Source organism: Berghia stephanieae, chromosome 1 (genome assembly GCF_034508935.2).
Source record: "Berghia stephanieae isolate SIO BIC M18660-M18661 chromosome 1, UCSD_Bste_1.3, whole genome shotgun sequence".
NCBI lineage: Eukaryota > Metazoa > Mollusca > Gastropoda > Nudibranchia > Aeolidiidae > Berghia > Berghia stephanieae.
Window position 1 is genome coordinate 123,672,122 of NC_088360.1, and position 13,425 is coordinate 123,685,546.

The following is a 13,425-nucleotide window of genomic DNA, read 5'->3' on the forward strand; positions in this document are numbered from 1 at the left end:
CTGGGAGCAAACAAAAAAGATATTTAAAAAGTCACATCATATTAACCAATCAACATAGAAATCATGTCAAAAACATCCAAACAAATTCAACAAAATACAACAAAATAGACAGCAATATAGACTGGTATAGAATTATTAAGCTTGGCCAAATGTCGAGTTTACAGTACCTCGAAAATAGGCACAGTTTACAAGAAAATAGTCACGGCGTCATTGTGAATAAGAGATATTGGCTGGACCTTGGTTGTTTCAGGTAAACGACGATGGCGATATAAATTAAAGATTTTTTAGTCTGTATTGGTTCGATTTTAAAACGTTGGTGTTTCTGTCGATAATAAATAACGAGACGACACGAGGCTATGTGGTCTAGTGGTATGACGCTCTTTCGCATCGGAAGGTCCTGGGTTCGAGCCTCGACGCATAGTTGAGTCCTTGAAAAGGCTCTTTACTCACATTCTCTCACCGTACTCGGGTGTAAAATGAGTACTTGGCCGTTAGCAGCGTTGTCTCTGTCGGAAAAAAATTGTAATACCGCATGACTGGCGTCATGTCTCGTTATAATAATAATAATAATAATAATGATAATAATAATAATAATAATAATAATAATAATAATAATAATAATAATAATAATAATAATAATAATATGATCTTTATTGTCCATAAATATGGCAATTTGTCATTTAGTTACACTTGTTATAACGTTAAACGATAACTGTAACATTGAACAGATATTTCACTATTACTTATTTTCTCTCTCTCTCTCTCTCTCTCTCTCTCTCTCTCTCTCTCTCTCTCTCTCTCTCTTCCTCTCTTTCTTTCACAGGTGCGATATACACAACATAAACATATTCATTTCGTTTTCAATTTGTTACGATTGTGGCAATTCGACACCAAAAATTATCATCATTATCAATTGGTCAGTTAATCTTACATTAAATAAATTAATCAGTTAATCAGTCAACGAATCAATCCTTGGTTTTTCTGTACCATATGAAATATTCAAAAATTTTATTGCTGATGGAACGAACGTTGATTTATACTTGTTAGTTCTACATTTAATCTGACAAAACCTTCTCTCAGATGGTAAAAGACTAAATTCATGGTATAAAATATGTTTTTTATTGTTGGTAATTGAGAATGCTTTCCTTTCTTTTGCTTTTCCATGAATTCTTTCTACTCCATCAAGAGGATGGTTTATTATTTTTGATGCCTCTTTGATAGATTTTGAAATTTTTGATTTATCTTTAAGTCGGCATCCTCCAAACCATATGGTGCAGCCAAACGCAATTACACTTTTAATCAATGAGTCATAAACTCTTAACATAGTTTTCTTCCTTACTTGAAATGTTCTCAATTTCCTGATACATGTTTAAGTGTTGCTGTTGGTCAATGACCCGTTGGAAAGCGCTTTGAGCACGTTTAGTGGATATTGCGAATATAGCTGAAGTTATTTTCTAAAGAATAGAATCGAAATCGAAAAGAACATAATCAGTCACACAGTCTTGTAGAGTGAGCGCTATAAGTCTATCACTAAATTATCTTCCTGTATTAAGTACCAGTTTTGGTTTTAGTCAGAATTTCTAAAATGTTCATATAGGCACCAGTCTTCCCTTGAATTAAGAACAAGACAAGAGCCCTGTCCATATTTAAAAAAAAAAAAAAGCATAGCAGTTTAGTAGAGTGAGTTTGGATCTTAGATATTTAGAATTGGGAGTCCAGATAGCTAAGTTGGTAAAGAGACCCGCGTCAGGAGATAGGGGTCGATCCCGGGTTAAATCAAGATAATTTTCTGCCACCCCCCCCCCCCTGTCCACCCAACAGTGATTGGGTAGCTAGGTCTGAAGTATAAATCTATTACAAAATTATCTGTCGTACATAAATTAAGTGCCATTTTAGATTTCAGCCAGAAAAGTTTTAATTCATATATCAGTGGATTAAGCTAACCCCCAACGTATCTAGACTTCTTTGACGTCTCAGGCTTGTGACTTATTGACAAGTTGGTGATCAGCATAATCCAAAAATGCACAAATAAATAAGTACACGAGGCTAATATGTATTGAAATAATATCCCAGAAATTTGTTAAAAAGTGTTTTGCCATTGTACGGGTATTTTAAAATGTAATCGACAACTGGTGGGCGAAACTTCGTAATTATGCTAAAGTTTGTTGTTATAAGGAATAAGGGCATGGAATTTAGAATTCATTACTTTTTACGTGTTGGAATCCTGTTACAATGCCGATCAACAAATAAATTCGCATTTGCTTTTTCTGATAAACATGTTATTATCCCTTTACAAAATGTACGTTGTCAATATCTCTGGCTGACAAGATATGTCTGAAATCGAGACTTAACGATTAGATGTTTAAAAAGTATATATGAAGACTTTATGTAAATATGAGTGTGTTAGCCATCATTTCAATCGGGTACAATGTCGGGTAAACCAGAAGCCTAAAAGTGACCTAAAGGGTAAAAAGATCAGAATGTGAGGTTTTTCATTCGTTTTTCGAGGCTCAAAAAGCTTTATATTTTCCTAAACAAAACGTAAATAACAATAGTCAAATTGAATAGAAGTTGTTTCAATGTAACCAACGAAGATAGATGATATGGACGTTTCGGTTTTCGTGTTTCGTGCTTCTTTAATCGTTTTTTTTTTTGTTGTTGCCCGAAACTTACATATAATCGATCTCTTTTCGTTAATTGAATCGAAGCGCCCAATCAATGTTACTATTGTTTCATTTCTTTGGACTTCAAGCAGAAACATTTGCATTAAATAAAACGTAAAAACTTAATCCAAGTCTTACAAGTTTTATACCCTAACTCCATTTCTGGCATTTAAATCCTCACCGACATAACGTCAGCCATATTTGGACTAATCTCTGAGACTTAAGTTATGTACATCATACAATAAATAATCAAATCATTAATTAATTCTGTCTCTTTCTTCTAGTTTCAGTGTGGTGATGCTGTTTTCCATGGTGTGCATGATCTTGATAAGCACAGCCGTGGCAATCATGACAAAGCTTCAATGTATTGATAGATTGATAAAACTGTTTACTATTATCCTTATATGGCTAGTAGAACTTGAAACAGTCCGTTGTTTTCTCTTATCGGATTTCATCACCACAGTATTGCCATCCTGAATCAATAAACAAAAACATTAAAGATCGTTTCTGGCATTCGTGTGGACATCTCTCATTATCGTGATGAATAACAATGTGAAATTGACTGTAAGATTCAATTTAATAAACGAAAACAGATAATGTGGACGTTTCGGTTTTCCCCTTTATCAACAAAACAGGATGAATGAAAAACAGTACAGACGAATGAGATAATGTGATAGTGGCGTTGTTAAGGTGAATAAACCTTGGTTATATATATATATAATATATATATATATATATATATATATATATATATGATATGATATTACAGACATGCATAAATTCTGACTTCAGAATCGGATTCTCCATAAATTACAATGTAATGTGATGCAGATACAAATACATATAAAATTAGCAAACTATGGTAATTTTCTTTATAATTTAAATGTCTCCTCCTATAACTTCTCTTAATGATTCTCTCTCCGGCCAACCAACTTTGCATAGATATTTGTGGCCCTGATTGTTGCAGTTTTTCAATCAAAAGCTTTGTTTTGCTCTATGCAAGAAAAATCTCACGATAATATGCCCAAATTTAAGTTTAAATATCTATTAAACGCATTAAATAAAGACAAAAGTGGGATGGACTAATATTTTTTTTAACGAATCAGGAAAGCCCATAAGATTAGTAAACGTGAAATGTGTACTTTCAATATCACGCTAGTCTCAAAGAATTAGTGACTCGATACTGGACCACTAAGGTTCATTGAATTCGTTACAATAATATTTCTCTTATATTTACACTCTCCCCTCAATCGTTATCGATTTAAATACAACCATTCTTGTTCCCCCGTAGACTTTGATTAGACCACTGGACCCTCTCAAGCCCGTTGGTTGCCTTCGGGAGGTATGTACACATTTTTATCGTGTTCTCCTCCGATAGAACCAACAAACCTTGACAATTTTATCGCTCATTATTCTCGAACAACTTAGTAGTTGTCAAACCTATTAAAGAGTGTGAATATGAATAAAAGATTTAGACGGCAGAGGTATGAATGGTGGAATAACATTTCTCAGATAACTCGTGTCCTCTCTTATGGCGACAGTTGTGATCTTATTTTTGACAGAAATCATTTAATATTTAATCAAGGGCGTATAATCTGAAATAAATATTCGACAAAGTATTTTTCCATATTCAAGTATATCAAAAACAAAATAAGGATAATACTTTGTTGTTGTTGAATGAGTTTTATTGTGAAACTGATATATTACACCATTTCCCCATTAATTATCATTTACTTTTATATTGCACTCGTTTACATAAGCTTGAAAACAATTAGACCCGATCTAGTGTTCCATAACCAACTACTATCACAATTTTTGATCTTTGTTATTTTAAAGAAACCAATTCAATAATAAAGGTAATCATCCATGTAGTTCCAAACCATGAAAAAATATGTTTACTTTTCTCCTTTTGGGGGCTTTTAAAAAAAAAAGCTTTATAATACACTACATTAATAGTATATATACTCATTTTCTTATTGATTTTGCACATTGATTTTACGTTTGCTTCTAGATACTTATTTTCAGAGACGTCACAATAATTACTTTAATTAAAAACACAAATAAAAAAAAAACGTCATGATCTACTATCGATATTTCTCAGTGAAGTGGATTGGTGCAACAGAGTCATTTCACGTGCTACTAAAGCATCATTTCATTCAATTGCATCTGACTTTATTTCTATAATGTTTTCAAAAACAATAAATTCGCGATTAGCTCGGGAAGAAATATTAATTTTTAAATATTTCCACAATTTTCTAAAAGATTAGACGGGATAATTTCTTCAGGACCATTGATGTCATACATCATTTGTTTTTTTTAGTTTAGGGAAAACTTCATATTTTATTTCTCATTTATAGTAGATTTGATTTATCTGATGCCACAATCTAATTTACCAATACCGATTTGCACATATTTGCATGCCTGATAACCGAACGCAATTATGGGATTAATTCAAAATCATTATAATTGTAATGGACAATATTTTGTCCTGGTTTGAGAGTATTTCCATTACAACAATAAGCCTATAACAATTTGGGTTATCTGGTCTGCGTCGACCAATGTTGAAGATGATTCCCGACAGAGATTGTTTCTCAGCAGCTCGATACACTAAAACATCCCAGTAATTTGTCGTAAATGTACTTGGTTCATCCTTGTCAGGTAAGCAATAGAGGTGGTAAAACACGAGAATGGTGAGATTAGTTTTGTCATGACTTGATTACATTAACTTCCAAATTGAGTAACCGATGAGAACGCATTTAGTATCACCTAATCTTAACCTTATATAGGCTGGCTTCGATTTTACTCTAACCGCACAGAGAGCTTACTGTTTTAATGACAAAAAATAAATCTTGAGCACTTGCAAAGCGCGATATCAAATAAACGTGCTTAAAGCACTTTACAAGGTATCCCTAGTCAAAAGCAACACTTAAAATGTAGGTCAAAACATGACGCCGATTTTTTCCGACAGAAACAATACTGCTAACGGCAGGTGCTTATTTTACACTAAGTAAGGTGAGAGAATGGGAGTAAAGAGCCATTTCCAATGAATCAGAACACATCTCAAAACCCGGACAGTCTGGTCCGAAGGCGCGTGTCATACCACAAGACCACATAGCTGCACAAAAAATGACACCGATGCTACTCGGGCTTCATAGAATCAACTATAACCTAATATGGCACGGGAGGATTTGAGTCAGGATTTGAAAGAAATTTGGTTTAGTCGTTAAAGACTTGATTTGCTGCTGACTGAGACAGAAACATAATTTCTTAGCTGTTTCATAATCATTACACATAATCTGAATGGATCACCCACGTCAAAACGATGACCACGTCAATACGGTGCTGTATGAATGATGCATTTAGTTGTACCAAGTACCAAAGCATTTTTGCTATCACGTTAACAAGTGCTATTTATGTTTTACACCTAAATACCAATAGGCGGGGCGATTATCTTGACACTTTACACTGTATAGTGATGAGAAACATTGTACTGTAATGTCTGAAGAGGAGCTTGTCAATAATTGATTTAGATGCACACAACGAATTATTTCGCGTAAAAAAAAAATCAAACCCATCTTTTCTTATGTTTGTCCCATTTTGTAGGGCAAAATTTTTAAAAAGTTAAATTCGATATAGCTTAGGGTACTATATGAAATCAGTCATTACCCTTAACCACTTGAATTTCATAATGTTATATACCAGTATTGCTCTAACCTTAACGAATATCTTCTTCTTCCTCTAAAATAAAAAAAAAACAAAAAACAAAAACAAAACAAAAACCAAACCAAAACAAAAAAAATAAAAAAAAACCCACAAAAAAACAAGAACAAAAAAAAACAAAAAACAAACAAACAAACAAACGATAAGTCAGTCAATTTAAAGTATTAATATCCAAGTTATATCGAATAGAAATAAAATTAAATTATGGTACTTTGGTAGTCTCCAGTGCATCTTTATAGGAATCAAAATTGAGGTTTGAGGTTTCGACGAAAGGCGCTATATAAATATGCTCATTATTATTATTATTATTATTATTATTATTATTATTATTATTATTATTATTATTATTATTATTATTATTATTATTATTATTATTATTGTTATTATTATTATTATTATCATTATTATTATTATTATTATTATTATTATTATTATTATTATTATTATTATTATTATTATTATTATTATTATTATTATTATTATTATCAGTAGATAGGTTATTCCGTAAGCGGAGCGGATTTGGCAAAAAAAAAGAAGTAAATAATGAGTAAAGATAAATTAAATCATCACATAAATTGAAATATTCTCTGACTCTGACTCAGATTTAAAGTTTTGTTGCTGGTTAATATAAATTGTTGTCCTCTTGAAAGTATCCCCGCATTTTCTGTGAAAAGTAGATACTTTTCAAAAACGAAAAAAAAACCAAACATCTTATAAGTCTACAAAAATGAAGGCAGTTTCTTGTAACGATTAATTGTAATTCAAAATGATTGATCTCTACAGAGACTCGATTTCCTACAACAATTCAGGGACCAGTTCAGCCAAAATCTATTTTCTAAAGAGCTAAGTTATCATGTAACAATGTAAGATTTAAAAAGAAAGACAAATATCTAAAAGATATATTATTTTTTATCTTTAAAAATCTGATATCTAGTTACAACTCTCAAGTCTTAAGTAAGTGCTTATATGATTCATTAACTATGTGTAAAAGCATCTCTCACTTTCTCTCTCTCTCTCTCTCTCTCTCTCTCTCTCTCTCTCTCTCTATCTATCTATCTATTTATCTATCTCTCTCTCTATCTCTCTCTCTATTTCTTTCTTTCTTTCTCTCTCTCTTTCTCCCTCCCTCTCGCTCTCTCTCTCTCTCTCTCTCTCTCTCTCTCTCTCCCTCTCTCTCTCTCTGTGTAATAGTAATAATAAAAATAATAATAATAATAATATTATTAATAATGATAATATAATAATAATAATAATAATAATAATAATAATAATAATAATAATAATAAATAATGACAATAATAATGATAATAATAATAATAATAATAATAATAATAATAATAATAATAATAATAATAATAATAATAATAATAATAATGATGATGATGATGGTGATGATGATGATGATGGTAGTAATTATAGAATAATAACAATAATAAGAACCATAATCACGATTATTATTTGGTTTGAATTAGATTAATAAAGCTGCAATTACTAAAAAAATCACTTAAAACAAAATCAGAGAATTCATTTTCAGAATAAACAAAATTTTGAATCGTTCCTCAACAAGAATGAAATAAAATCTAGACAATATTTTAGGGCCTTTTGAAACACAGAAACATAAATGACAAAGCGTAATGTGGTAGATGCTAATATTTTATTTATTTATCTGACACGTTCCTCTGAAATTGTCATAGACATTACAAAATTCAATTCATACACTTTGTAACCTTACATTTTTGTCTTTTGTTGTTTATCTCCTTACGAATGCCAAGGGCCGAAACGTTGTTTGTTTTGTGTTGTTCCCTTATATGTGAGTCACTTTTACTCACTTTATTTTTCTCTCCTAAGTAATTAAATCAGTGTTGTTGTTTTGTTGTTGTATTTTGCACTAAATGTCACATACAATGCTAAAGATTTAGTTTCATTGGAGCGCGTATTAAAAGAAATACGAGTACAATAATAAACCCAAATATTTACTGAATTCAACATCAACAACAAACAAAAAAATATATATATTATCATAGATTTCAACAATACCTCAACAATTACGATTATGCAACGTTGTATAAAAAAAGGTGAAAGAAAATGAAGAAAGTATTGTTACATTTTATTTCTCTCTCTCCCCCCCTCTCCCCTTCTCTCTCTCTCTCTCTCTCTCTCTATCTCTCTCTCTCTCTCTCTCTCTGTGCGTGCGTTTGTGTGAGTGTGTGTGTGTGTGTGTATTTATAGTTCTTTTCACTCGACGCTGAATAACCGCAACGTCCATGTGTCCAACCACCTTTTCATATGTCGGTATATCTATCTATCTATCTATCTATCTATCTATCTATCTATCTATCTATCTATCTATCTATCTATCTATCTACCTATCTATTTATCAATCTATCTATCTATCTATCTATCTATCTATCTATCTATCTATCTATCTATCTATCTATCTATCTATCTGTCTCTCTGTCGATCTATCTATCTATATACCTACTTACTATCTATCTGTCTATCAGTCCATCCATCCTTCCATCTATTTATATATCTATCTATCTATTATCTATTTATCTATCTCTCTAACTATATATCTATCTATCTATAGTCAGCAATCTTTTCATCAATCGATCTGTCCTCACTATCAATAAAAACGTCATGATTTGGGGCTGATTTAGTTGATCACCTCCACAACAGAGAGTTTATTGATGGAGCAGTGCAAGCAAGATTTATTGACTTTTCAAATGCCTCCTTGTAGGTAGAGCGGCTGATCCCTATACATACTTGCATGAATGTCATCAGTGCAAATACACTCTGAAACATAATATGCACATACATGAGATTACAAACACAGACCCACATACACAGATACTCTCACAGGCACAAAATATATAAAAACAAACACATATCATAATATATTCTTTACGTAAATCATATTTCTATTAGCAATGAATTAAATAATGATGACTTATAAAAAATCTAGAGCACATGAACAGAATTAAAACCCTGCGGAATATTTAAAATGTGTCCAAAATCAGATTGAAATAAAATCTCAAACGTTAAAAAATGAACCACTAAGTAGCAAACATAATCAAAGTGAAGGTTATTTATTCCATAGTTGATTACAAAAACGTAATTATATAGGGTTAAAAATGATGCCTAAAACTGATATATTTAACTATAGTCCTAAAGGATTATAGTAAAATTAATGCCTGCATTCAGGAGAGTGAGTTTTCCTTTTTTTTTAATTACACAAACATTGATACCTTAATTCATGTTATAATTTTGAGATTAAACTCATTTTTATTTGACTCGTTCATCCTTTTTAAAACCCAATTGGTGTGGTAGTATATATATATATATATATATATATATATATATATATATATATATATTTATATATATATATATATATATATATATATATATATAGATAAATATATATATATATATATAATATATATGTATATATATATATATATATATATATATATATATAGATAAATATATATATAAATAATCTGATATCCATCCTTTAACCAGTTAAATGTCGTGCTCTGGAAAAGCATGTATTTAAACATTTGATCAGAAAAACCGTCCTTCAAATAGCGATCCATTTAAATGACCCTCATTTTGTCAAAAACTCTCAATCCTGGTATTTTGCGAAGTCCACGCTTTCAGATTTTTTGCCAATATGATGGGCATTTAAATTGAACGATATTTGAAGGGCGAGTTTTCTGGTCAAATACGAATGTTTCCAGAGTATGACAGTTAAATGGTTAAGTATTAAGTAAAAACCTTTCGAGGCTCATTGAATTTCATAACTCTTTCCTCAGAGATTTCTAGATCTAAGAACCATTATGGCATGCATACGAGTCCTGCCAGAGTAACAACATGCTTGCCTGTGACTTTTAAAACAAACTCAAATACGATTAGACCAAACTGAGTGTATCAAATATTTATTCAACTCATTTTGTTCGGGTCTAATCAAGTGGGGAGTTGAACGTTAATGGCCCGTAGGTCTTCTCTTAATGCATGGAGTGAAGGGGGTCGGCTCACTTATCGAGTACCTGCCACTACCGCCTAATGAATAGAAGCCAGAGGTCTGGCACTGCGCTGCTATCATTGTCGTCATTTGATTTTGGTTAGGGGGTTGAACCTATGGAAAATCATATAATCGTCTTATTTCTTATTTTAAATTGTAATATGATAGTGATATCTCTATACCAAAGCAAAGTCAAATATTAAAACATGCAAGTAGGATTGATAATATTTTGTTAACATATATTGTTTTGTTTTATCAATGAATAAAAAATTGAATATTTAGGGAATGACATGATATCCAGATCAGCTGTATACATCTTTGGGATATGATATGTTTGGAAATGCAGTATTCAGCACGTGCCATTGGACGAATCAAAAGAAAATGTGTCAATTTCTTCTCGTTAGTCATGTGTTGTGAGTGATTCGTATAATAACATGGACATACAAGCTGGATTTAACCCTCGGGACTCAAGGAAAGAATGGGTTCAATCTACGGTATGCTTTTATATCAATGAATTACATCATGATTTAACTCGGTAATATGCGTTTCGGAGTGATTCATTTATTCCCCCAGATGCTCATTGCAAACAAATTACCCCTTCATGCGTTCTATAAATGTCAATGGTAAATTCAACCTGGGACAAATCAACCTTTTCTCAAACAGCATTATAACTGTTAACTTAAAATCTTAATAACGGTCAGCAGACTTTTGGACGGACAGTTTAATGACAAGTTTGAATTCTCCCTTCAAATTAATCAATTGTATCATTAAAATTTACATTGAACGGTAAACTGATGAAAATGTTCATTTAGCACCGATAAGAAAATATAATTAGATTAACATTTGATTCTATTTCCAAGTAAGTTAATGTCTGTATTTATCTATGACTAAGAAAAGGTAGAGTTTTTTTCATATTAAAGTGAGGCAGATTATATTTTTTTTCTTAAAATTCTAATTCCTCAGATAGAAATGTACGTTATACTCAAGTTTATTGACAGAAATATTGGGCCAATCTCTGCTTAATCCAATTCAATTTGGATAGCGAGAGTCAGAAAGCTAGAAACTCTATAAAACTGGAACGTAGGATTTTGACAAAAAGAACCATGCTGAATATTTCATTACAGCCCATAAATTGTAAATCATAAACATATAATAATATACAATTCTTACATTCTTGTTTTATTTAAATTCCGGACGCCTTTCCAATCGCTGCAAGAGCTTTGGGAACAAAATTCGAATTCGAAAATGCAAGAGTGGAAGAAATATGTTATTCTATCCCTCAATTAAATCCGATTTCGTCATCTTTGGGTACAAGAGATGTTTAAAAACACTTAAGTGACATTAAAAAAAAAAGAATCTTATCTTTAGTGAAATATAACGCTTGATAACCTGACGTTATAAATTATGATTGTGAACATGACATCATCACCCGTTACTACTTGTGGGGAGGGATAGAATAACATTATTTGCTTGGCGAATAAACATTAAAATCTTTTTGTTTTTATGAATTCCAAATGATTTGATTCAATTTTTACATTTAAGTCATAATTAACATTTATGCCGAATCTTTTGAATCTACCCCTCCCTCCCCTCTTTTTAACCAGTCTTTTTCAAGTAGATTTCCAGTAAAGAAAATAGACAAGCATTTTTAAAAATATGTTTGCTTTTTTCCGTTATTCAATGTTTAAGCGTTATTTTAGTTAATGTGAGAATCACATTCAACTGTATATCGATGCTTTATGGATAAATGGTCAATTATCGATAATTCTTGATTCCTATTCACCAGTTCGATATGAATATAAATCCACCGTTTTACGCTGACACGAGACAACGATTTTATACACAAATGATTGGGCACACTCTCCCACAACCCCCCCCCCCCCCCAAATCTCTCTCTCTCTCTCTCTCTCTCTGTGTGTGTGTCTCTGTGTGTGTGTGTGTCTCTCTCTCTCTCTCTCTCTCTCTCTCTCTCTCTCTCTCTCTCTCACTCTCTCTCTTTCTTTCTTTTTTTCTCATAGACATACGCACACACGCACACAAACACACACACACACACACATACACATACACACATGCACACGCAAACAAAAACACATATCTTTTGATACATTATTATTGTGCAATTCGATAGTCAGTGTTTATAAGAAGAAGAGGTAGAAGTCAACTTCACGAGCAGAAGCGAATAGTAAATTGTAAGGCATTGAATTATAAAACAACAATTCACAAGCAATTAAGATCCGGATACGAAACTTCCTCCAACAAGGTAAAAGTACCATATTATTCCAATAGAATTTAGTCTGTAAATTATCGTAGTATTCATTTCGACAGATTTCCACAGGTTGGACATATTATGTGTACATTTTCTGGTTATTAACAAGTTAACTGCCATACTCCAGAAAGACGCGTATTCAAAGATTTGGCCAGATAACTCGTCCTTCAAATATTGATAGATTTAAATGACCTTTGAGGTCCCAGGTGCGACTATGTAGTCTTGTGGTATGACAACTCGCTTTCGGATCGGAAGGTCCTGGTTCGAGTCTTGAGCTCTGCGCATAGTTGAGTCCTTGGAAAAGGCTCTTTACTCACATTCTCTTACCGTACTCAGGTGTAAAATGAATACCTGGCCGTTAACAGCGTTGTCCGAAAAATTGTAATATCGCCTAACGGGCGTCATGTCCCGTCCAACATGTTAAGTGTTGCTGTTGACCAGGGGCCCCTTGTAAAGCGCTTTGAGCACATTTAGTGGATATTGCGCTATAAAAAGCTCAATTTTTGTTGTTGCTGCAAGTTTTTGCCATGATTAGGGTCATTTAAATCGATCGATATTCGGACGAGTTTTCGGGCCAAATTTATAAATACGCGTTAACTGGTTAAGATCAAATCTGTATGTTTCCAAATGGCATTTTCAGAAATCATTCTCCTGGCAGGACTACATAACAGTCGTCTTAGCAGAAAGTGGTCACGTGTCTAAAGCATCAATTCAGCGACTAAAGGACGGTGCCTTATGGGCTAACA

At 32.1% G+C, this 13,425-nt stretch overlaps 1 protein-coding gene across 3 annotated transcripts in view; it reads left to right on the forward strand.

Annotated features, from left to right (window-relative positions):
* The window catches only part of LOC144962985 (profilin-2-like), a 16,174-nt gene continuing 2,749 nt past the window's right edge, over window positions 1-13,425 (forward strand). The window contains exons 1-5 of one of the 3 annotated variants that reach the window (XM_078896492.1): window positions 1-250; window positions 2,948-3,353; window positions 3,955-4,005; window positions 10,202-10,904; window positions 13,320-13,425. The exon at window positions 13,320-13,425 is cut by the window's right edge and continues 29 nt beyond it. In XM_078896492.1, the coding sequence (XP_078752618.1) occupies window positions 10,845-10,904; window positions 13,320-13,425 (166 nt within the window). In that variant the 5' untranslated portion in view covers window positions 1-250; window positions 2,948-3,353; window positions 3,955-4,005; window positions 10,202-10,844. The remainder of the gene's footprint in view (window positions 251-2,947; window positions 3,354-3,954; window positions 4,006-10,201; window positions 10,905-13,319) is intronic. The other 2 variants (XM_078896494.1, XM_078896493.1) reach the window with 2 other exon arrangements.